The sequence below is a fragment of the Neoarius graeffei genome, chromosome 25 (genome assembly GCF_027579695.1).
Source record: "Neoarius graeffei isolate fNeoGra1 chromosome 25, fNeoGra1.pri, whole genome shotgun sequence".
Taxonomy (NCBI): domain Eukaryota; kingdom Metazoa; phylum Chordata; class Actinopteri; order Siluriformes; family Ariidae; genus Neoarius; species Neoarius graeffei.
This window is the reverse complement of record NC_083593.1, coordinates 20840164-20866415: the sequence shown is the minus strand read 5'-3', so window position 1 is coordinate 20866415 and position 26252 is coordinate 20840164. Positions and strand designations below refer to the sequence as shown.

Here is a 26252-nt window from a genome sequence, read left to right as displayed (position 1 = left end):
TGGAGTGCAGAACATCTTTATTATTTTCACAGAATTTTCCACAAAATATAACATTTAAATTCAACACATTTTTCATGTAATAAATTCAATACAGATATTCAGAACAATAGATAAGCTTATTAAAGTGCTGCTTATTTTCCTCTATAAATTATATAAGCCAACACATCAAAACCATTTTTGGACTATCTAGCCTGCGTGCTAGCTGGGAAAACCATGTGATGCTACTGGGCACTTGGTATCAAGCACTCAGTTTTGGTGAGATTGCAGATATTTAACAGTGGCTTAGAATACTTGCTATCTATTAGTTGTGTGTATACATACACAAATACATAGAATCTGATAATATAAAGAATTCTACATCCCTGTATACAAACCTTCGACTGTAAAATGCAAACAAAAACGAGCTTCACATCTCAATCTGGGTCCATTTAGGTGTATACACTTTATTTCTAATTCAGCAGCCAGTAGTCATGCAGTAGTAGCTGAAAATAGGTATCACTTCCTCTTGCTCTTTAGCTTTAACTAACGCAAATGAGACTTATTTAGGTTTTTTTGTGCAATAGTATATAACAACACCCATAGTAATAAGCATAGACAAAGCAACCAAAGAGATGAAACCCACAACAGGGCGCTTGGCCAGCACATGACACACAGGTGAGTGTTCAGGTGTGTGTGGACAGTATTGCGGGGGACTGCTGGGGTCTGGGAACCCATTATTGTCAATAATTTTTCTGTAGTGGGTGAGCGAGGATTTCACTATGTCCTCATCCTGTACATGGCCGTACATGCCAAAGCCAGGGTCGTGCCGGTCGTTAAATGCGTAGGCAAAGTAGCCTTTCAAATTGACCCTGTCCAGTGCGTATGCTGGAAAACAAATTGAGAAACTATTAACAAGCTCTAATCCAAGCTGTTATATTGATATATCTGGATTGTTAGCAAATAAACAATAAGAACTCTACTGATTAATAGCTAACTATTTTCCCAAAATAGGACATATACCACTGTGAAATGTGTCTGTGTGGCTCATATCAATGTTCATGGGCTCACTGAAGGTCAGTGAACTAAACCTGTACGGTGCTGTGTAATGATTAATTAGCTTTGGTGGTGTTTGTCTTCTGATGTAAAATTTGTGGACACTAATAGCACTGAGTGAACTATTACTCATCAAACCAAGCCACAAAATGGAAATGCACACAGTCTATTTTTATTCATGTTACACCCTGAATACTTAATATTGGAAGACTGATCTTACCTTTTAAGGCCTCATTGATATAGTTGTACAGATAGTAAATCCGTAGACTGTCTTTGAATCTGGCTATATCTTCTTGGACCCCGTTAGCCATGACATAAATGGGCACGCCTTTGTATTGTGAAGCAATCCAGTTAAGGGCTTTGCGTAGGCCCCAAGGAACCACTGGAGAGTTACGCCTTGGAGACATGATCCAGGTTACATCTGAAATCAGCTGTACCTCTAATGTGTCCTTGAACAAGTATTTATCCTCCACTTCATCATACACCATGGAAGTTGTGAAATGACTGAGGGCAAAGAAGTCATAGGAGCCTTTGACTAGTTGTCGATCCTCTTCACTGAATGTGGGTAAGTGGTAGTTGAATAGGTCGAGAGGGTTTCGCTGCTGGAGCCACTGGCGCATCACTGGTGGATAGTCTCCACTGCCGAAGATGGGTTCTGCAAACCAACCCACACGTAGATCCAGAACCCGCTTTGCAGGGGCCATGTCTTCTCGGTTGAAAGAGAATGCAGGTTCAACCCAGTCCATATGCAGCACCAAAGAGACTTTCCCACCTTGTGACTGGCGAAACTCATTGTCATACACATGCCAGGCTAGAGCATGGGCACGAAGCAACTGATGGCCAACTACATAGCCAAGGTCTTCGTCATTGGGTTCGTTCAGCGTGATCCACATCTTAACGTGATCTCCAAGCCTTTTAAAACACAGCCTAGCATAATCAGCAAAGGCCTGCACTGTCTCTTCACTTTGCCAACCTCTATTGGTCTCCAGTGGCCCTGGCAGACTGGAGATTTTACCAGTGTGATGCCAAAGAGTGACCACTGGGGTGATGTTGGCCCTCCGGAGCTCACTAGCAAAGCAGTGGTAATAGCTTAGCAAGGTGTTGTTAGCTCCTGATACACGGCCTGTCGGGACTATAGAGGACCAGTTAAGGGAGAAGTGGAAATGGGAAACATGCATGTGCTGGATATCTGATACTTGTTGCCGGATTGCAGCAAAGTCAGCACAATGGCGCCTTCTGTGCATAGGGACTTCCACACCCTCCAGCTTTTTCAGTTTTCCATTGTCTGAGATGTTCCAGATGTACACACTTGAGTCAACAAACTGCATAGGTGTAGTCTCCACCTGTTCACATATATACATTGTCAAACCACTATAGTATATTCAATAGCATATTAGAATATTATATTAAGAATTAAGGACCTGCCAAAGAGGTCCCCATAGACAGAAGACAATTGAAAGGAAAAAACTGCTGGCTGTTATAATGTGGGAGCATTTTGATAGGCATGGTCTGTGTCACTGCAAATCCAGAGTGATTCTGCCTGATCACCTTCATACCATGATGAAACATTTCTATTCTGATTGAGTGCTCTCTTCCAAGATGACAATGTCCCCATTCACAGGGAACAAGGATTTAGTCGATGGTTTGATAAGCATGAAAATGGTGTAAATATTATAGTATGGCCTTTACAGAAGGAATAGGCAATGACAAAAATGATTATATCGATGTGTATGACAACATATAAGTTTTCTCACAAACTGCCTGCAACACAGATGAAAAAATAAAGGAGAAAAATAGAAATCTGTTTGTTTTAAATTTTGAAATTTTAAAGATTAACTACAAAATTTTAAGATCAAATTAGCTGCTTACCGTCTGTTTTGGTGGCTTAACACCTTATAAAGATAATTTAAGGGTTTTGTTGTTGTTGTTGTTGTTGTGCACTATATGGCCAAAATAATGTGGACATGGCCATCACATCCCTATGTGGATCTTCCTCAACCTTTTGCTATGAGGTTGGAAGCGCACAATTGTATAAGATGACTTTGTACTCCATAGCATTATGATTTCCCTTCATTTGAACTAAGGAGCCCAAACCTGTTCCAGCATTACAATGCCAGTATACACAAAGCAAGGTCCATAAAGACATGCCCGTGTCTGAAATCGCTCACTTGTTCACTACTCCCTATATAGGGAATTACTATATAGAGGACTATGTAGTGAGCTCAGTGGTAAAATGAAAGGGAAAAAATGCTTTCAGACACTAGTCCGTCGCGCTGGTATTTATGTCATTACTGTCTCACAATTAAAACATGCAATATCAGCCAGGTGGGCGGCACGGTGGTGTAGTGGTTAGCGCTGTCGCCTCACAGCAAGAAGGTCCTGGGTTCGAGCCCCGGGGCCGGCGAGGGCCTTTCTGTGTGGAGTTTGCATGTTCTCCCCGTGTCCGCGTGGGTTTCCTCCGGGTGCTCCGGTTTCCCCCACAGTCCAAAGACATGCAGGTTAGGTTAACTGGTGACTCTAAATTGACCGTAGGTGTGAATGTGAGTGTGAATGGTTGTCTGTGTCTATGTGTCAGCCCTGTGATGACCTGGCGACTTGTCCAGGGTGTACCCCGCCTTTCGCCCGTAGTCAGCTGGGATAGGCTCCAGCTTGCCTGCGACCCTGTAGAAGGATAAAGCGGCTAGAGATAATGAGATGAGATGAATATCAGCCGGCTGGTGGGTTTTCAAAATAATAAATACATATTATACTGAGTGTATTTCTCACATTAATAAATACAAAGTACCTGCATCTTTCATTTTTTTTAAATCAAGGCTGAATACTTTCTTCTTTGCCACTACCTTTTATTAAATCAAATTTGAGACTTTTAATTTGATTTCTTTTAGCATGACCGCAATGCATGATGGGATATATTGCTTTGGTGAGTGACCATCGGTTGTACACTACTTTTTGTGATGCATTGTGGGATACTTTGAGTGCACTATATAGGGTGTAAATAAGCCTCACTAAGGTTTCGGACAGCACTACAAAATGGCGTCCTCACTATATAGTGCCCTATATAGTGAGTAGGGAGCGATTTCAGACACAGGGATGGTTTACTGATGCTGACATGGAAGAACTCAAGTGGCCTGTACAGAGCCAAGCTCTCAACTAGAGCCCTGCACTCCCGCGGGAGTCCCGCGGGACCCGACGCAAAGAAGTGCGGCACGGGACAAATTTTGAAAGCTCATTGCGGGCGCGGGTGGGAGGGGGAGTGCACAATGCGGGCGCGGGCGGGAGAGGTGATAAGCTGCAGTCCCGCTAACTAAAAACGTGTTTAAAATAAAATTTATAAATTATTAATTTATGTCTATCATATATAATTTGTGCTGGATATTTTATTTGGCATTAATAAAAACATTTTAAGATGCCTAAATTTGTGGATGTGGTTGTGGCAGCGGGGGCGTGGCCAAGCAGCAGTCTATGAATGGGGGTCGGGGAAGGTAAGTGGCTAGGTCATTACACCTGATGTCAATTTGTGTGTGTGTGTGTTTGTTTGTTGCAGGGATGGAGTATAAAGGGAGGGGGAGAGGAGAGAAGAGGGATTCGCTCCCCGACCACAACACGTGTGTGTGAGTGAGTGAACGAAAGAAAGCTGAAAAGCTCAATAAAGTGAGTGGTGTGCGTCCCGGGTTTCAGCACCACTGTAGTAATCCCCGATGTGTGTGGAGCACAGAAGCACGGCAGGCGAGAGTTCGTGTTCACACCCACTCACTTTATTGAGCTTTTCAGCTTTCTTTCTTTCACTCGTTCACTCACTCACACACACACACACGTGTTGTGGTCGGGGAGCGAATCCCTCTTCTCTCCTCTCCCCCTCCCTTTATACTCCATCCCTGGAACAAACACACACACACAAATTGACATCAGGTGTAATGACCTAGCCGCTTACCTTCCCCGACCCCGCCCTCCATTCACAGACTGCTGCTTGGCCACGCCTCCGCTGCCACAGTGGTCTAATCTTGCGTACGTTTCCGATTCCTTTCCGCTCTTCCGTGTTTGAGATCTCCGATCATGGCAGAAGAGCAGAGCTCCTCTAGTGAAGCTCACAATGGGTATCTCTGTAAAGCCTCAGCTGTGCATGCCGCCTGGCAACGCGCACCCTCGCTACGTGCGCTAGGTGAAGGATCGGTCAGTGGAGAGCTCAGCTAAGCTCAGCATGTTTAATTCCCCAAGCCAATGACAAGACTTTTTGTGAGAAATAACGCGAACGTCTGCATCATGTGGGATTTGCGGGCGGGAGCGGGACAAAATATGGCAGGCACAGGCGGGAGCGGGACTGAAAATCATAATTCTTTGCGGGAGAAGGAGGGAGCGGGACTGCACAATGCGGGAGCGCGTGGAAGCGGGACTGAAAATTCTGTCCTGCGCAGACCTCTACTCTCAACCCCACTGAACACCGTCGAATGAACTGAAATGTCGACTGCACCCCGGGCGTCCTTACCAAACATCAGCGCCTGACATCACTAATTCACTTCTGACTGAATGGGAACAAATCCCCACAGCCGCATTCCAAAATCTATTGGAATGACTTCCCAGAAGAATGGAGACTATTATAGCAGCAAAGGGGTGCAATTCCACATTAATACCCATAGTTTTGGAAAAGGATGTTCAGCAAGTACATACATCTGGATATGATCATCAGGTGTCCACATACTTTTGGCCACAGTGTGTTCATCACCCATTGTGTACAAAATGTGGGTGTTGTTTGACATTGATGCTTGTGGGCTTCATGATAGTCAGGATATTTCTTATTCAGTATTATGTCGTGGGCGGCACGGTGGTGTAGTGGTTAGCGCTGTCGCCTCACAGCAAGAAGGTCCGGGTTCGAGCCCCGTGGCCGGCGAGGGCCTTTCTGTGCAGAGTTTGCATGTTCTCCTGCGTGGGTTTCCTCCGGGTGCTCCAGTTTCCCCCACAGTCCAAAGACATGCAGGTTAGGTTAACTGGTGACTCTAAATTGACCGTAGGTGTGAGTGTGAATGGTTGTCTGTGTCTATGTGTCAGCCCTGTGATGACCTGGCGACTTGTCCAGGGTGTACCCCGCCTTTCGCCCGTAGTCAGCTGGGATAGGCTCCAGCTTGCCTGCGACTCTGTAGAACAGGATAAAGCGGCTAGAGATAATGACATGAGATGAGTATTATGTCGTGAATATTTAATAAGAAAATTTATAACTTGCCAAAAAGTAGTAAATAAGTTATTCATCAACAAGCTGAAATTCACTACAGAATTAATCTGAATTAATTTCAGATTAAATACACGTTGTGTTGGAAATCTAGAAATTGAACTCTGTGGACTGGAATTAACATCGCTGTTATAGATTATAATGCATTTTGTTTAGAGCTTTAGAACTTGACAGTGAATATAGGTCATAGGTGAGCATAAGATCACACATGGAGACTGAGTTCTCCTTTCCAACCTTTGAATCTTCCCACTTACATAAAGTCAAACAGGGTCAGTGAGGTGACTTTGGCAAACTGCATGAGTTTAAAAACAAATAAAGTTCAGCCCGCCTCAGTAGTGTATGGAAGCCGAGAGAGGCCCTTCATATAATCCTTTTTTTTTATTCACCTTGTTATCCCGAGATAACGACATAATTAATTCAGGATCTCGAGAAAACAACACAACTAATTCGAGATCTCGAGAAAACAAAACCGTTATTTCGAGATCTCGAGAAAACAAAACAATTATTAATTATCTGCTAGAAATCTCAGCTGTTTTCTCGAGATCATGAAATAATTGTTTTGTTTTGTCGAGATCACGGAATAATTGTCTTGTTTTCTCGAGATCACGGAATAGTTCTGTTGTTTTCTCGACATCCTGAATCAATTATGTCGTTATCTCAGGATAACAAGGTGAATAAAAAAAAGATTATATGAAGGGACTCTCGCGGCTTCCGTAGGTAGTGAGTATATTTACAAGCACACAAATAATACAATCATTATCTAATTTATATGGAATAAAACCATTTAGGATTTTACAGTTGGGACACATAAAAGTTTTGGAAGTTTAGCTAAATTTAGGAATTACAGTGCTGTTAATGTGGAGGCATGTTAATATACACCTTAATATAGGCCGCTAATGTACTGTTAATGGGGGGCACAGTGGTGCAGTGGTTAGCACTGTCACCTCACAGCAAGAAGTTTCTGCGTTCGAACCTCGTGGCCAACTGGGGTTTTTCTGTCTAGAGTCTGGTTGACGTCAACTGGCGACTCTAAATTGTCCACAGTGTGAATGGTTGTTCAACTCTGTGTTAGCACTGTGATAGGTTGGTGACCTGTCCAGGGTGTACCCTGACTGAAGTCAGCTAGGATTGGCTCCAGCTTCCCCTGTGACCCTGATGGTAAGTGGTATGGATGGATGGATGGATGGATGGATGGATGGATGGATGGATGGATGGATATACTGTTAATCTGTTTGTTTTTTTTTGTGTATGTGTGCAAGGATAACTGTCTCTAACTGGAGAAGAGCTACTCTGGAAGCGGTCATCACTCCAATCTAAACACAGACAGACAGCTTTTGCAGGCTTACTAATGGTTTTCAAAGGCTAATATTATGTATTTCGAAAGATACCTGATTACTGATCACTCCAGCGGATTTATTCTCAAACTTATTTTAAGTAAAAGTAGTCGAAGATTTCAAACATCAAACTTTCATTTTCAGAGACCAAATAGTGTTCGAGAAAAATTTAATTTCTTTAAAATGTCAGATGGGCTTCCTGCAGTGGTGAAGTATGCGATGACGTCATGTAGCAGTCGCTTGGAGCAACTTAGCTGTTTATAGTCTCTCTTTACATCATAGTTTTGCTAGTTTTACAAGTATTTTACCGAATTTATCAGTTTTTTAAATAAGTATGACTCATTTGTATAGCATATAAATGCCACAAGGCGGCACAGTGGTGTAGTGGTTAGCACTGTCGCCTCACAGCAAGAAGGTCCTGGGTTTGAGTCCAGTGGCCGATGAGGGCCTTTCTGTGTAGAGTTTGCATATTCTCCCCGTGTCCGCGTGGGTTTCCTCCGGGTGCTCTGGTTTCCCCCACAGTCCAAAGACATGCAGGTTAGGTTAATTGGTGGCTCTAAATTGACCGTAGGTGTGAATGTGAGTGTGAATGGTTGTCTGTGTCTATGTGTCAGCCCTGCGATAACCTGGCGACTTGTCCAGGGTGTACCCCGCCTTTCACCCGTAGTCAGCTGGGATAGGCTCCAGCTTTCCTGCGACCCTGTAGAACCGGATAAGCGGCTACAGATAATGGATGGATGGATAAATGCCACAATGATGCTAAAAAGAAAGCACAAGCAGAAACTAGACTGCATTTCTGCAGAGAAAATGCAAAGTGTGCTTCCTCAGCTGTGGCAGAGGGTCACCGACAGAAACTGGATCAGACATGAGACTTCGTGCTGCAAAATCTTTTTTTACATGATCAACAGAAAGTGTGTGTGTGTGTGTGTGTGTGTGTATGGCTACGCACTCTAAAATATCGGTTTAAAATGGCTCAACTCGCAGCATGACATGATACTTCACACTTTAAAATCTTTTTTTACATGATCTACAGCTGGTGATGGGAAGATTAGCAAAGAGAGTGTGTGACACGGTTTAAAAAAGATTTTAGAGCTCAGCTGCATGCTGAGCCACTCAAAACTGAGATTTTAGAGCATGCAGCCACACACACTACATACACTTTGCCACACACACACACTTTCTGTAGATCATGTGAAAAAAAACATTTGCAGCACAAAGTCCCATGTGTGATCCAGTTTCTGTTTGTGACACTTTCTCACACACACACTTTGCCACACACACTTTATGTAGATCATGGAAAAAAAGATTTTGTAGTGCAAGGTCTCATCTCATCTCATTTCATCTCATCTCATCTCATCTCATCTCATTATCTGTAGCCACTTTATCCTGTTCTACAGGGTCGCAGGCAAGCTGGAGCCTATCCCAGCTGACTACGGGCGAAAGGCAGGGTACACCCTGGACAAGTCGCCAGGTCATCACAGGGCTGACACATAGACACAGACAACCATTCACACCCACATTCACACCTACGGTCAATTTAGAGTCACCAGTTAACCTAACCTGCATGTCTTTGGACTGTGGTGGAAACCGGAGCATGCGGAGGAAACCCACGCGGACATGGGGTGAACATGCAAACTCCGCACAGAAAGGCCCTCGCTGGCCACGGGGCTCGAACCCGGACCTTCTGTGCAAGGTCTCATGTCTGATCCAGTTTCTGTCGGTGACCCTCTGTCACAGCTGAGTAGGCAAGCTTTGCATTTTCCCTGTGGAAATGCAGTCTACTTCCTGCTTATGCTTTCTTTTTAGCATCATTGTGGCATGCAATGAGGCATACTTATTAAAAAAACTGATAAATCTGGTAAAATACTTGCAAAGCTACGATGTAAACAGAGAATATAAACTGATAAGTTGCTCCAAGCGACTGCTACATGGTGTCATTGCATACATCACTACCACAGGAAGCCCATCTGACATTTTAAAGAAAATTCATATTCCTTGAACACTAGTCTCCAAAAATGAAAGTTTGATTTTTGAAATCTGCGACTACTTTTACTTAAAATAAGATTGAGAATAAATCCGCTGGAGGATCCCTTTAAGATAAAATTCCTAAATAATGCTGCTTTAATAAGTTACATATTATAAACTACTGCTGATGGTCAAATAGCAAAACATAAATTATACGCCTCAGAAGTTTGCCTTTCTGCTCTTCTCTTGATCCAAGATCAAAGTAAACGGAAGTTATGGTTAATGTGTATTTTCTGGAAAATTCATGTAGTGCATTCACCAAACTCTGTCACAAGACAAGAAACTCTAATTACAGTGTGGCAGCCTTAAACTACCCTATGCTTTTTCTGAACTTTTAATTTGCTTTCTTTTTTTTTATTCATCATATTGTGCAGTACAAATTAAGAGACACGTCATCTAAATTACCAGTAAGTAATGAAAATATGTAACAGCCAATAGAAATAATCCCTGTAAATAAGTTTGCATTTTAGACCAGTTGAAAGGTAAAAAAAAAAAGGGGGGGGCCTTTAATTAAAATTAAGGCATAATTGGTGAACATACCTCTCTGTTACTTCTACCTTTACAAGTAGTGAAATAAACAACATTGTTCTGTACCTGTATGGAGTTTGCCGCCACTCCCCAAGTGAAATCACAAGGAAAAACTCCAGCAAGAGGCCTGTTCTCTGGGAGCTGAGGGAAGCCATTCTTCTCAATCAGTTTACTGTAAAACATGGCTGACGTCTTTGGCTCTCGCTTCAGGTGATCAGATTTGAAGTCTACATAGTAAAGACCACGTCGTATTCCATACTCCCGATACCACTCAAAGCCATCGAGCAATGACCAGGCAGTATATCCAAACACATTCACTTTGTCCAGTCGAATTGCTGAGAAGTCAGTAACAAGAGGAAAGTATATCAGTACGTCTTCACTGATTAATTAATGTGTGATATTTTAAAAACTGGACTATATTTTATAGGCTTTTATACTGATTATGGATACTAAGACGTTGGCTATGATTGTTCATGCATGCCTGCTGTTATCCTGTTATACGATCAAACTCATGGAAAATGTTGAAACAACACAGTGGTTTGTGAAACTAGAAAAATATCATGAAAGCAGTGAAAGGTACTCTTTCTCTTATGTCGAGTGGTGTTGTTTTTTTTTAGCAAAATAATTGGTCCATATCTATGAATACTACGAGTAAAAAAGGTTAAAATGTTATACCTGAGGGAAAAAAAAACAGAAACTTCGAATGTGTTTATAAGCAAAAATTACCATTCAGATCTTAAATATTTAACGTTGATGGCCAAACTGACAGATATCATTTTTGAAGGAAATTCTGAACTGTTTCGGAGGTTTAAAAGTATTTTCAATCGATACATCTTGGAGTCTGGAACAGAGATTTTGTAAAAAGATACTTGAGACATGCTGCATTCAATAGCCAATAATATAGACAGGAAATTACAGTAATTTTCCTAAAAACAGGTATAAACTGACAATCCAAAAAGGGTTAATTCAGGATGCATTATATATTATAATATTATACTGTATATAAGGTAATATCTGCCAGCCATTCATTATCCAGGAAGAATATGCAATATAGATGGCCATGACCAGTCATATCTATGTATTCATTGAGTGAAGATACTGTATATATATTCAGAACAAGTCTAAAGTTTGGAAGTTCAATTGATTTTCTTTATTTTCTTTTACTAATTAAAAGACACTTCATATCTTAAAATAATCATGGATGTCGTTTCTCTTTACTTAGTTGAGCGGTTCTTGACATAATATGAATTACTACAGTTGTGGAATCAGGCTATTTACTGTATTTTTATTATTTATTATTTACTGTTTGATCTCAAATGCATTAAGAACGCAAGAAATTGCACTAATTAACTTTTGACGAGGCGTAACTGTTAATTGAAAAGCGTTCCAGGTGACTACCTTGTGAAGCTGGTTAAGATAATGCCAGTACTGTGCAAAGCGTCATCGAGGTAAATGGTGGCTACTTTGAAGAATCTAATATACTGAAGCATTTTTAAACACTTTTTTGTTTACCGCATAATTCCATATGTGTTCCAGATGTTATTTCATAGTTTAGTTTTGATGTCTTCAGTATTGTTCTACAATGTAGAAAACAGTCAAAATACAGAAAAACCTAAGAATGAGTAGGTGTGTCCAAACTTTTGACTGAGAGTGAGAGAGAGAGAGAGAGAGAGAGAGAGAGAGAGAATGAACACTTTACTGATGTCTTAATGATTAATTTAAAGCAACCTTAGAGTGTAGCCACAATTTCGAGAACTTCAGGGTTCTGCTAGCTAGAATGTCAACACTGTAATGTTCCACATCTCTAAACAGCTTTTCACCAGAATAAAACCTTTTAATACACAGATTATGATTTTGCAATATTTTGACTGATCAACGTGGTCTAATTGTGGACTTTTTTTTACTATTCATGTTGAATTGGAAAATAAAAACTTAGTTATTTAACTAGATTGACAAGCTAGACTCAACCACAGTTAATTCAACCCTTTTTGATTTTTGTGGATCCCGAAAACTGGAATCAAGAGCCACGTTTAGGTTATTACTTCATGTAAATGTATTTTTTTAATGTTATTATTTATACTAAATATAAATACTATGTTTCTTCTTCCCTTCACCTACCCTTCAGAGTCTCCACTATGAAACGTTTGAGGTAATACATGTGCTTAGCATCCTTTGTCTTGGTATTGCCATTGACAAACCAGCCGCTTTCCACCACAAAGATGGGAGGCTTGTTGTATTCTGAATGAACCCAGAAGAGCAGCATACGTAGATCTAGATCCTCAATCTGCCCAAAGCGCAGGCTGTCGTTAATCAGCTGGAAACTGAGAGCAGGCCCATGAGACAGGGCAAAGAAATCAGCCGTTCCATTAACATAATTCCTCTCTGCCTCAGTAAATGATGGTAGCCTGTGAGTGAGGTTGCGCTTCATGCATGGTGGGTAATCTCCATCTACAAACAGTGGATGAGCAAACCAGCCCAGCACAAATTCCAGCGAGCACTGACAAGCCCGTCGGCTCTCCTGCCTCGTCCTACTTGGTTTGATCCAGTGGGAAGCCAGAGCTATGGACACTCTCCCTCCCTGATGGGCACGATAGCGCTCATCATAAACATGCCACGCTGCAGCATGAGCCTGGTGCAGGACAGTGAGAGGCAAATTGGTCGAAAAAGAGTTCATCATAATTTTATAGAATACATGAGAAAAGATGTAATTTATGTACATAACATTCTGATTAAGAAATATGTGCTATCCACAAGTACGGTTTATAGATTTGCTGTATAAACCTGTAAAAGATTAGATAACATTTCAGCTGATAGATTCACAGAATGCTAATTAGGCACGGGACAGAATATTGTTGTCTTGAATATTGTGATACAAAATACTGGTGAGACGAATCACATCATATATTGCGATATTGGGTTAAATTTGAGAAAAAAGTCGAAATTTTTGAGAAAAAAAAATCGAAATTTGAGAAAAAAAGTCAACATTTTTGAGAAAAAAAATTCGAAATTTTCAAGAAAAAAAGTCGAAATTTTCATGAAAAAAAAAAGTCAGAAATCTGTAGAAGGCGGGCTTCCATACAGAAGTGACACTCACTCGCGGCCGGTAGACATGAATGGGTGAGACCAGAGCCATGGAATTCAGAGTTGTGACAACCGGGGTACAGGAAGTCGGTTGGTGATGTGATACACGTAGATTCAAATACTTCTAGGCAGCGGCTTTCTGTTTGCTAGAGACTAACACAGAACCACTACATAGCAAGCAAAGATTAAGGTAGAAACGAATTACATTTACCTTTACCGCACTTTCTGTGTTCTACGGCCACTTCCTGGAACTAGACACATAGATCGCCATTGACATAGTTCCACTAGTTCCAGGAAGTGGCCGTAGAACACAGAAAGTGCGGTAAAGGTAAATGTAATTCGTTTCTACTTAATCTTTGCTTGTTATGTAGTGGTTCTGTGTTAGTCTCTAGCAAACAGAAAGCCGCTGCCTAGAAGTATTTGAATCTACGTGAATCACATCACCAACCGACTTCCTGTACCCCGGTTGTCACAACTCTGAATTCCATGGCTCTGGTCTCAGCCATTCATGTCTACCGGCCGCGAGTGAGTGTCACTTCCGTATGGAAGCCCGCCTTCTACAGATTTCTGACTTTTTTTTCTCGAAAATTTTGACTTTTTTCTCGAAAATTGACTTTTTTTCCTGAAAATTTCAACTTTTTTCTCAAATTTTTTTACTTTTTTCTCGAAAATTTTGACTTTTTTCTCAAAAATTTCGAATTTTTTCTTGAAAATTTTGACTTTTTTCTCGAAATTTGACTTTTTTTCTCAAAAGTTTTGAGATTGTTTCTCGAAATTTTTGACTTTTTTCTCGAAATTTCTAACTTTAATCTCAAAAATTCTGAGTTTTTTTCTCAGAAATTTAAAAAAATATATGTATTTCTTAGTGGAACTATCACTCTTCCGTAGACATGGCACTCTATCACACAAAATGCCTATTTTTTTTTCCAGTGAATGGCATCTCGATACCTAAAAAGATGAAAACAAAACACATTAAACATAAAACTTTGACCTGTTCCCACACATGCTGTTAAAATTTGAGGTCAATTGAACAAGAATTAGCAAAGTTATTAGATTACGAAATTATATCAAATTTTTTTGAAACGCCCTGTGTGTGTATATATATATATATATATATATATATATATATATATATATATAATACAAATATTATTATCATAACGCTATATCAATTATATATTTGCTTAAAGACAACTGATTTGCTATCTGCTTCCAGCGTTTGAAATGTCTTGTGTATTTGTCTGTGCTGGTACGTTCTACTGGGAAGTCAGTGTATGTTAGTGAAAGCCCACTGGATTTTGTCACCCCTGAAAGTTCTACCCTCATCAAGTCAGTCCTGTGGTTTACCACCAAGCCTGTATTTGGGCTATAACTGTGAATTTGTCCATAACTGAGTGATGATTCCTGGTTGAGTTTCTTCCTTGCCAATGCTATAATATATTTTCCCACAGAGTAGAATGTCATACAATTAGTGTATTTAACTATTACACTTTTCCCTATGGTTATGGAACAATGTTACATCACTCAGCAACTTACGCTTCTCAGGGCCTCCACAGCGTCCCACTATAGGTCAGTCAGAAATCAAATTACTATAATCAAATAAACTGCTATTTACCAAGATCATCACCAAGATATATTCATACTAGTAAAGAAAGAAAGACTCGTAGCCGAAGGAGGCCTTTCTGTGCACAGTCTGTGCCGGTTTCCTCCCACAGCCCAAAGACATGCAAATTAGGTCAACTGGCTACTCTAAATTGCCCATAGGTGTGAATGTTCATCTCTGTTTGCACCCCGCCTCTTGCTCAAAGTCAGCTGGGATTGGTTCCAGCTTCCCCACGACCCTTAATGGATAAGTGGTATAGATAATGGATGGATCTTAACTTCAACTAAAGGAATGCGTTTAATTGCTGGGTTTCACGTGATGTCACATCCGCCTCATTAGTTATTCAAAACTTTAGCTGGTGGTCTACCAAAGCTCACTTGACAAAGCGTTTGTACAAAGAAGGTGCATTGCTCACATGAAAAATGCCTTACGCTTGCGTTGTTTTAGGTTGTTTGAATCGATCAAACCATGAAACTGATAAAAGTTTCTTCAGGGTTCCCTGTGAACTAATAAAAAAGGGTGAACGAACACAGGATTTCACAAAAAGACATTGAGAAAGGTGGCTTTTGAACCTCTCACTGAAATCGAAGGGAGCCGAGTCGAAGCATGCTCGAGTTTGCAGTGATCACTCCGTGATAGGTTCATATATCCCTCTCAGCTATGTCCTTAGTGTTTTTTAGATTCGTATATCCCTTTCAGCTATGTCCTTAGTATTTTACAAGTACTTTTCTTGCTATGTCTCGTTATTTTACGGTACTTTTTTTTAGTCACGAAGCACTAAAGCCCCCTGCTGTTTCTTTGTTTACTCCTCACAAAATCCATATGCACGACAAAATTCTTCCCCAGCCATACAGTTATAATGCGTCGTGATCACTTCTCCGACTTGTTTAACTAAGATCCAGGTCTTTAAAGGGGTTTCTGATGATCTTTGTGAATGATTTACCTGAGAGATAAGAGCCAACACAAGTGAGAATCAAGTGAACTGTTGTTTGTTTACACTTCAGCTTGCAGCGCTTCGTTGTAAAGACGCGAATGAAATGCTTAAAAAATATATACTTGCACACAGTAAAATCGCCAGTGTTAATATAACGCTTAAAGAGTTCATTTCAACACTACTTCAGTGAACATATGGTCCCTATCTACAGAGTGTAAAATGTACACTGAACATAGAGTTAAATTTCCAGAGTCAATTTTACTCTGGTAAGAGTTAATATTTTACACTACACTACACTAAGAAGTGTCAATCAAGTTTTACACTATGTGAGAAGTAACACCCATAGTGTTATTCACATTCAACACTGAAGAGTTAAGTGTTAAGAAATAACTTTTCAAGTGTTAAACCTACTTAACACTACATGTTGATTAAGAAATTTCTCCAAAGAGTGTTGATTTTTAACTGACTCCTACCAGTGTTACACATGATCTACTTGTGTAGTCCCAGTGTTATGGCTCACCATGTAGAGCTATGACACAAAACTTAATATGTTTGCAGGGGGGAAAGAACACAAACACAATTATATCCATAACTTAATACCAATTTATTCAAAGAAAACATGAAATATTGGCATTAAAAGTAAACATAAAATACTACCAGGAATTTGTTTCTTGGGAACTGCTGGACAAAGTTTCCTTGAAATCTGTAGTTCAGGAGAAAGAGACAGGACAAAATAACACCAATTTGTTTTATTTTTAACAATAAAAAAGCAATTTATCAGTACATTCCATTGATTATAATGACTTAAATAGAATCAATAAAGAGCGATTATACCATCATCAAATTTGATGGTAAGTATGCCAGTATTGGGCTGCTGTGCTATGTCAGAGAAGACCTCCGCATCCACCTCAGTTCCTGTTTCATCAAAAACCTTGACACCTTCACTGACTGGTGGAACTGAGAACTTCAAGAAAGCTATGACCAAACAAACAAACAAGATTTCAATCCATACAAAATGCTCAAGATTAACCAAGGCCATTCTCCAAAAACACATCAGTGCATTCATAGCATGGTCTGAGGTGCTAACATACTACTAATGCACTGATGCTGCCAGGCATTGAATCTTTCAATGGTGTACAACTGTAAATACAACTCAACTAAACCAACCACAAAACTCAGATCTTAATTGCTGACCCCTAAACATGCCCATAGGGTAGCTTGCCAAAAAGGTGAAGACAACGATTATTTTCAATTTTAAAAAATGATGAACACACCAACACTCTTGGTTCCTTTAGTTTTAACAACGGTGTGTCTAACAACAGTGTCATACTGACTGTGGCTTACCAGAATTTAAGAATTCCTCGAGGCTTGGCTCGTTTATCTTGACATATTTCTGTGTACTGTAGATTCTGGTTTTGATTAACATGATGGTATCTGCAAAGACAGCAAACTGAAATCAACATTATGATCCACAACACAGCAGTATAAGCTGTGGCACAAAAGGTACAACCCCAGTTCCAAAAAAGTTGGGATGCTGTCTAAACTGTAAATAAACACAGAATGCGATAATTTGCAAATCATGAAAACCCTATAGTTCATTGAAAATAGTACAAAGACAACATATCAAATGTTGAACCTGAGAAATGTTAAGATGAGTAGCATGCTATAGATGCACAATGGTGTAACATAGGGAAAAAATTTCAGGTTTTGATTTTATGTACTGAAATAACTATTAGGCACAATTTTTACAATATCTATATAAATTAGTTTTTACCCATTTTAACCTTGAAATCAGCATTTTAATGATTACCCATAATGCATTGTTTATCGCGCTAAAACAAGCAAAAATGTCATAGGACAGTGGAAATACTAAATCAAAATCAAATCAAGTTTATTTGTACAGCGCTTTTAACAATAAACATTGTCGCAAAGCAGCTTTACAGAATTTGAACGACTTAAAACATGAGCTAATTTTATCCCTAATCTATCCCCAATGAGCAAGCCTGTGGCGACGGTGGCAAGGAAAAACTCCCTCAGACGACATGAGGAAGAAACCTCGAGAGGAACCAGACTCAAAAGGGAACCCATCCTCATTTGGGCAACAACAGACAGCAATATACTGCAAAAATACAAAATACTACCTTTACTACCTTCACGTGGCGTCTTTCTCGATCGCACGTGCCTAGAAGCGTACCTTCTAGAACATTCCTGGGTGGTCACGGACTGTCACGTAGCCTAGTTCGGTTGTGAAACTCGCTAGGATGGAGTATTTTCGCGAGTTTAGTGGCAAACTTTTGTGCTGCAATTTCTCTATTCTCGAAATTTGTAACCTGAAACCCTACAAGAAATGTTTCATAATGTTTGGGATTTTGAAAAATGCTTCTAGCAAGTTTATTTCGCTGTATTTTTCCGTGAAACTTGGCATAAATCATCCTTAAGTGATGAGCATGACATTGTTATTTTGGTATGGGTCACAGAGTTAGTTGGAAGCGGGAGAAATGAGAGTTTCTCAACTACAGCAGCACTTCTCAGCATAGATGGCTGGCGTGTTTCACAGCGTTTGGGATTTACTAAATTGACTAAATCTCTAGATCTACTGAAGCTACGAGGATATAAATCACCAGGATTCTAATTTACTGGGTGAGAAGTATTATATATTTTTTTGAAAGGTTTATTCGCGCTACAAGTCCATGAAAGTTGGAATTGTTTGTGAAGGGGTTAGTTAGATTTTGGCAGCGTGACGCACACAACAAGCAAAAGAAAAAACAAATTTTCTTCCGAATTTCCTTGCTTTATCAAAATTATTTTTTGATACATTAAAAGACTGTGTGTTTATAATATTTAAGCGATTTTTTATTATAGAGAATATTTGATCAAAACTTTCAAAACAGCATTCAAAGTGATTTTTCACGGGTGTAAATGTTACGCGTGACGTCCATAATTACGTTAAATTTTAAGAACTAAAATTCTGTTAAAAATTCTAGATTTGTGCTATCATTCTGGGGTTTTGCTGAATAATACTTTAGGGAGTTCTCTTACAATGCTGAAAATTCAGTGAGTTTTGGTGAAATTCTAGAAAAGTTATTTACATTTTAACGCGCCTGATAGCGATTGTGCTCACACAGCGTGCTACTCATATATTGTTTTTTTGAAAAATTGATGCCTGTTTTGAATTTGATGTCAGCAACACGTTTCAAAAAAGTTGGGACAGGGCATCAAAAGACTGGAAAATTTGTGTAATATAAAAAAAAAAAAACTAATTTGGTTAATTGGCAACAGGTCGGTCACATGATTGGGTATATAAAGAGCATCCCAGAGAGGCGGAGTCTCTCAGAAGTAAAGATGGGGAGGGGTTCACTGCTCTGTGAAATACTGTGTGGGCAAAAAGTGCAACAATTTAAGAATAACGTTCCTCAATGGAACATTGCAAAGAATTTGGGGGTCACATCATCTATGGTACATAATATCATTAAAAGATTCAGAGAATCTGGAGAAATCTCTGTATACAAGAGACAAGGCTGAAAACTGACATTGGATGCCTGTGATCTTCAGGCCCTCAGGAGACACTGCATTAAAAGCAGACACGTGTCTGTCGTGGAAATCACTGTATGGGCTCAGGAACACTTCAGAAAACCATTGTCTGTGAAAACAGTTCATTACTGCATCCACAAATGCAAGTTAAAACCAGATATAAACAATATCCAGAAACACCGCCACCTTCTCTGGGCCCGAGCTCTTTTACGATGGACTGAGGCAAAGTGGAAAATTGTCCTGAGGTCTGACGAATCAGAACTAGAAATTCTTTTTAGAAATCATGGACACCACGACCTCCAGGCTAAAGAGGAGAGGAACCATCCGGTTTGTTATCAGTGCACAGTTTAAAATCCAGCATCTGTGATGGTATGAGGGTGCATTAGTGCACATGATATGGGAAGCTTGTACATCTGGGAAGGCATCATTAATGCTGAATGATATATACATGTTTCAGAGCAATATGCTGCCATCCAGACAAAATCTTTTTCAGGGAAGGTCTTCATTCTTTCACCAAGACAATGCCAAACCACTTTCTGCACATATTAAAACTGCATGGCTCTGTAGTAAAAGAGTCCGGGTGCTAAACTGGCCTGCCTGCAGTCCAGACCTGTCTCCTATTTAAAACATTTGGCACATTATGAAGTGCAAAATACGACAAAGGAGACCTGAACAGTTGAGCAACTGAAATTGTATATCAGGCAAGAATGGGACATCATTTCTCTTTCAAAACTACAGCAATTGGTCTCCTCAGTTCCCAAACGTTTACAGAGTGTTGTTAAAAGTAGAGATGATGCAACACAGTGGTAAATATGCCTCTGTCCCAACTTTTTTTGAAACGTGTTGCTGACATCAAATTCAAAATGAGCATAAATTTTTCAAAAAACAATAAAATTTCTCAGTTTCAACATTTGATATGTTGTCTTTGTACAATTTTCAATGAAATATCGGGTTTCCATGATTTACAAATTATCATATTCTGTTTTTATTTACAGTTTACACAGCGTTTCAACTTTTTTGGAATTGGGGTTGTAAATAGACAAACTGAAATGACCTATTTCAGCTTTAAAAATCACAAACACACACAATTCAATTTTGTATCAAGTACATCAACTTATTACTTACCACCAGAGCACCACAGTACATTACAGAACAATCTGAAAGAAAAAAGAAAAGAAAATATGCATATTATGAAAAAAAAACGGGAAAACAAAGCCATCTCAAATGTGGGTATGAAAATATTTCAAAGTCCAACACACACGCACGCGCGCGCACACACACACACACACACACACACACACACACACACACACACAGTATTTCTGTCCTATTTATTGTGATTCACAATTTACAGTTAAAGCCATTCTGCATGCACCACCACCTCCCCAGCCCCCACAGCTGACGACACGACATCCTGTGCTGATGTGCTCACACCGCGCTAGTAAAACATAACAAAAATCATTGATATTGATCGGCGGTGAAATTTTAGCTGCAGCGACCATGTTTTAGCAGCCACGGTGTGCAGCATGTAAACACATCCGGAGCACTGACTGCACCGACCGACGCCGGAAACTGATTCATTCAAGGCCACGTTCGACTAAAATCTTCATGCCAGCGTGCACGTTTATCTCCCCGCAGCATTGCCGCGTTAGCCACCACAGACACCAAGTCACTAATGTTAGCTACTTCAGCCGACTCCCAACACGTGCAGTGTTGGCTATTTTACTGGAATAAATGTGCAAGCATGACACAACACAACAGCCCGTCCTCGCTGACATTAACATTACCTCGTGCTGTTTTTGTTCAGTTTGGTGTTGCGTGGTCAGCCTTAATTATCTCTATGTGGCTGGTACATTTAAGCTAGCCGCCGACCCGATATCATGTTAGCCATTTGAAATTCGGTATTTGAAGACACGTACCCAACATTGACAGGTATGGTAAATAACAATGTACCTTTATTCTTACACACAGATTCTGCTTCAATGAAAAAAACAACTAATAGTTTATTTGGAAAAACTTACCACAATCTTTCGATGCGAGGAAGATGGCGATGCCAGAGTCGACGTTGTCAGTTTGACCGGGGAAGTTGGTGAGCGGGGCTTTTCAGAGTAATTTTTTTTACACTGGAAGGTATTGTGCTCTAATCGGTGTAGAATTAACTCTGAGAGAGTCAATTTACATTAACACTAAATATGTGACACTGACAGTGTAAAAACTCCAATTATTTTCACCAACACTGGAAGTTATCTTGTTCAAATTTACTCTGTCCATTGTTGGAAGAACTCCGAAAGAATTAAAATACTTTGACACTGCATATTTTACACTGGCAAATTTACTGTGCACGGGCAAAAACAATACAGGATTCATTCGGCAGCGACTTGATACCGAGGTCCTTTACCCAGCCACGTGCAAAAAAGTTGTAAGCCTCCATACTCTTCCACGCTTTCATCTGTTTTGCGGTGTAGAAGGATGTCTGCAACACCAGATAGTTTGAGATGTCGGGGAACTCTACTGAAGGGTAGTTTTCAAGATCGTATGACAAATCCTTCTTTCCCAGACTGTAGGGGTCTAATCCAATGCACATAGCAATCTTCTGAATATATCTATAGCGAGCAGTGGCTTCTCGATTACGAGCGTACTCTGATAAATTATCGCTAGTTGTTTGCACTACGGCAGCCATTTTGGTTTGCTAGACCACCAGCTGTTTTACCAGAAGTGAAATTGCTAAGAAAAGTCACATGACTGAAACCCAAGAATACAGGCCTGAAAAGCTAGATTGGTATCGGTCTGTACACTGTCAGAAATAGGGGTAGAGTAGGAGTCCATTTCTGTACCCCAAAGTACAATCTACACTAATGTACTCTCTTGGGCTCATTATTGGAGTTTAGGGTCAAAAAGCTACATATACAGTTGTGTTCAAAATAATAGCCGTGTGTTTAAAAACGTGAGTAAAGCTCAAAATCCTTATAATAGTTTTTATTTCCATGCATTGGGAACACTGCACATTATATTCTATATCAAAACATGAAGAAAAATGTATCAATATTTTAATTACTTTACAGAAAATGAAGAAAAATGAACATTGGGCTGTTCAAAAAAATTGCAGTGTCTCCATTTTTCATTACAAACTCCAAATATTTACTGTATAAACTGAAAAAATCTTAAGGATTTAGTATTCCTGTGAATCACTAAACTAATATTTAGTTGTATAAACACGGTTTCTGAGAACTTCTGGCACCTGTGAACAGGTATTCCAGCCCAGGATGATTTGACAACATTCCACAATTCCTCTGGATTTCTTGGTTTTGCCTCAGAAACAGCATTTTTGATGTCACCCCACAAGTTTTCTATCGGATTAAGGTCCAGGGATTGGGCTGGCCACTCCATAACTTTCATTTTGTTGGTCTGGAACCAAGATGCTGCTCGCTTACTGGTGTGTTTGGGGTCGTTGTCTTGTTGAAACACCCATTTCAAGGGCATTTCCTCTTCAGCATAAGGCAACATGACCTCTTCAAGTATTTTGATATATGCAAACTGATCCATGATCCCTGGTATGCAATAAATGGGCCCAACATCATAGTAAGAGAAACATCCCCATATCATGATGCTTGCACCACCATGCTTCACTGTCTTCAGAGTGTACTGTGGCTTGAATTCAGTGTTTGGGGGTCATCTGAAAAACTGTCTGCGGCTCTTGGACCCAAAAAGAACAATTTTACTTTCATCAGTCCACAAAATGTTTTTCCATTTCTCTTTAGGCCAGTCGATGTGTTCTTTGGCAAATTGTATCCTCTTCAGCACGTCTTTTTTTTAACAGTGGAACTTTGCGGGAGCTTCTTGCCGATAGATTAGCTTCACACAGGCATCTTCTAATTGTCACAGTACTCACAGGTAACTTCAGACCGTCTTTGATCACCCTGGAGCTGATCATTGGCTGAGTCTTTGCCATTCTGGCTATTCTTCGATCCATTCAAATGGTAGTCTTCTGTTTTCTTCCACGTCTCTCTGGCTTTGCTGTCCATTTTAAAGCACTGGAGATCATTTTAGCTGAGCAGCCCATCATTTTCTGCACTTCTTTACAGTATACGTTTTACCTCTCCAATCAACGTTTTAATCAAAGCACGCTGTTCTTCTGAACAATGTCTGGAACGACCCATGTTTCTCATGTTTTCAGAGAGAAATGGATGTACAACATGTGCTGGCTTCATCCTTAAATTAGGGCCACCTGACTGACATCTGTTTTTTCACAGAATGAATGATCTCACTAATTAAACTCCACACTGCTATTATTTTGAACACGTCCCTTTCACTTAATTATTCGAGTACACAGACTCAGGAGCATGCATATCATGAATGTTGAGTCTGTTGGTTTTCTATGACTCTACTACACCTACTGGTAAATTATTTGCCATGCAGTAATATAATTTCCACCAAAAACAGTGATTGATCTGGTTAGTCGTGTTGGACTGCTATTATTTTGAACACAAGTGTATATTCCCAATCAATACACTGCAAAAAATTGAAAACTGAATTTGAGGAGAAAATTACTGAATACTAGTGAAATTACCTTGCTGCATGGACAGATATTTTTACTTGATAAGACGTCTTAGAACAAGTTGGTTGCAATCTAGAACTAGGTTTAATAATCTGAGAATCTGTGTCTTGTATTCTTCTAATAGGAAACGCTAGATCGTTTCAATTATATTCAAGATATTTTCACTTGCTAAGAAATCATTTTTTTGCAGTGTATTTTAATGGTACAAATAAGTACCTTAAAGGGTATCGCCCCAGTGACAAGCTGTTGTACCCCTAAAGGTACAATGATGTACTTCGTTTTCTAAGACTATATGTATATTATGTGTTTTACAGTTCCATCCACAAAGGTATAGTATTTTTTAATAAACATATTTTTTGAATAAAATGTTTATTTTATTATTTAACACAAGATCTTGGATGTGAAGGTGTGATCTCAGAAAGTGTCTTAAAGCATGGGCCCTTTGTACCCTGCTTTTCGCATGACTTGGTAACAGAGAGCTGGTAGTGGGTGAGTCAGTGGGTACTGGGAGGATGTCAGTATCAGGTCAGAATCGAGTATCAGCTCATACCAAGAGCTCTGATATCTTTATCATACTGTATATACGAAGGAAAAAGTACGAATTTCCCCATTTCCTGTGGAGGATGGAGCTGCCAGGCACAAGGAAGGCCAAAGAGGATGTGGTGAGAGAACATGAAAGTGGCAGGTATGGTAGAGAAGGATGCGGAAGACAGGGAGCAATGGAGATGAAAGATCTGCTGTGGCAACCCCTAATCGGGAGCAGCCAAAAGAACAAGAAGAGATAAGAAGGAAAAAGTGTGACTGGGGCATCCGTATAGTACTGAGCACAGCTGAGTCTTCTTCTTCTTCTTTTGGCTGCTCCCGATTAGGGGTCACCACAGCGGATCTTTCGTCTCCATTGCTCCCTGTCTTCCGCATCCTTCTCTACCACACCTGCCACTTTCATGTCCTCTCTCGCCACATCCACGTATCTCCTCTTTGGCCTTCCTCATTTTCGTTTGCCTGGCAGCTCCATCCTCAACATTCTCCTCTCAGGATGTGCCCCTACCATCTCAGTCTCATCTCTCTTAGCTTAATTCCCAAGCTCTCCACATGTGCTGTCCCTCTGATCTGCTCGTCCCTTATCCTGTCTAACCTCCCATCGCAAACCTCAACTCCACCACCTCCAACTTTGCCTCCTGTCTCTTCGTTAAGGGTACGGTCTCCAATCCGTACATCACAGCTGGTCTCACTACTGTCTTATACATCTACTGAGTAACATACTGATATTTCACTGCATGTGTATTACCTTTAAAAGATTATGCCCAACTTTAAAAGGCAAATCTGGGTCATTTTTAATGCCAGGCGCCACAACTCCTGTGCCATACCCGTGCCAGGCCACGACAAATGGATTGTCGATTGTGATCCAAAACTTCACATCTGAGCCGAAGGTTTGGAAACAGAAATCTGCGTAATCCGTGAACGCATCCACAAGCGCAGAGTGGCTCCAGCCCCCGTAGGCGTCCTGCAGGCTCTGCGGTAAATCCCAATGATACAGAGTCACTACAGGCTCCACTCTGATCCGCTTCAGTCCCGCGATCAGACTCCTGTAATATTCAACTCCCTTTTCGTTGTAAGACCTTTTCATGCCGTCGGGGAAAATCCGCGGCCAGGACAGAGAGAACCGGTAGTGCGTAACACCGAGCTGCTGCAGCGCGCGCAGGTCTCCGGCAACGTTATGGTAACTGTCGCTGCCCACATCACCCGTGACCACGCGAGTCCCTGCGCGCGTGAAAGTGTCCCACACCGACTTACCCTTCCCGTCCTTTTGCCACGCGCCCTCCACCTGATACGCAGCGGTGCCCACGGCCCACAGAAATCCCTCAGGGAACGTGTCATACAGGAATGCTTTATCCTCTGGATAGGGCAGTTTACTGAACCGGTCCCATGTGCGCATCCCGGCACCTGGTTGCGCAACGGTCCGCTTCCAAAATGCGCACGCACCGAGAGCCATGAACAGCCCCAGACAGCTCACTGCGCTCCTCAGGGTCGGCCCAGACATCTCAGCACCACCTGCCGCAGCACTGAGCGCTCTGACTGCGAGACTCAACCCGGCTTTGGGTTTGAGGTCTAATGCGTTAATGCCTCCTGTGCACGAGCTTTTCTACCGCCAGCGTCGCTGTCAATCATTAACCGGTCAGTGCGCGCGCGTAAAGCGGTATCCAAGCGCAGGGAGCGTTTACTTTACATCACATCCCTGAGGGCAGCGGTTAAGAAGGTAATGGGGTAATTACTAGGCCAACCTGCAAACAAACAAGCCATTTGAGTTCATTAACCGGACACTGCAAAAAAAAAAAAAAAAAAAGGCCTTTCAAAAATAAGAAATAAAAGATTAAAACAAAGCATATTTGCTTGAATCAGGTGAAAAA

General features: G+C 40.6%; 1 protein-coding gene across 1 annotated transcript; it reads right to left on the bottom strand.

Moving 5' to 3' along the window:
• Positions 1-538: 538 nt before the first annotated feature.
• kl (klotho) lies at positions 539-25885 on the bottom strand. The gene is made up of 5 exons (XM_060909625.1): positions 25133-25885; positions 12259-12769; positions 10207-10475; positions 1253-2375; positions 539-864 (listed from the first exon to the last, which is right to left on the bottom strand). Exons 1-5 carry the CDS (start codon positions 25883-25885, stop codon positions 539-541), a joined length of 2982 nt encoding a protein of 993 aa, XP_060765608.1.
• Positions 25886-26252: the final 367 nt, after the last annotated feature.

Bases quoted from the DNA above. Each gene is read 5' to 3' on its own strand.
- kl (XM_060909625.1), bottom strand. From the start codon at position 25,885: ATGTCTGGGCCGACCCTGAGGAGCGCAGTGAGCTGTCTGGGGCTGTTC. The intron at 10,476-12,258 runs GTAGGTGAAGGG...CTGACTTCTCAG, and splicing joins CATAGTGGAGACTCTGAAGG to CAATTCGACTGGACAAAGTG. The intron at 2,376-10,206 runs GTACAGAACAAT...ATATGTGAACAG, and splicing joins TGGCGGCAAACTCCATACAG to GTGGAGACTACACCTATGCA.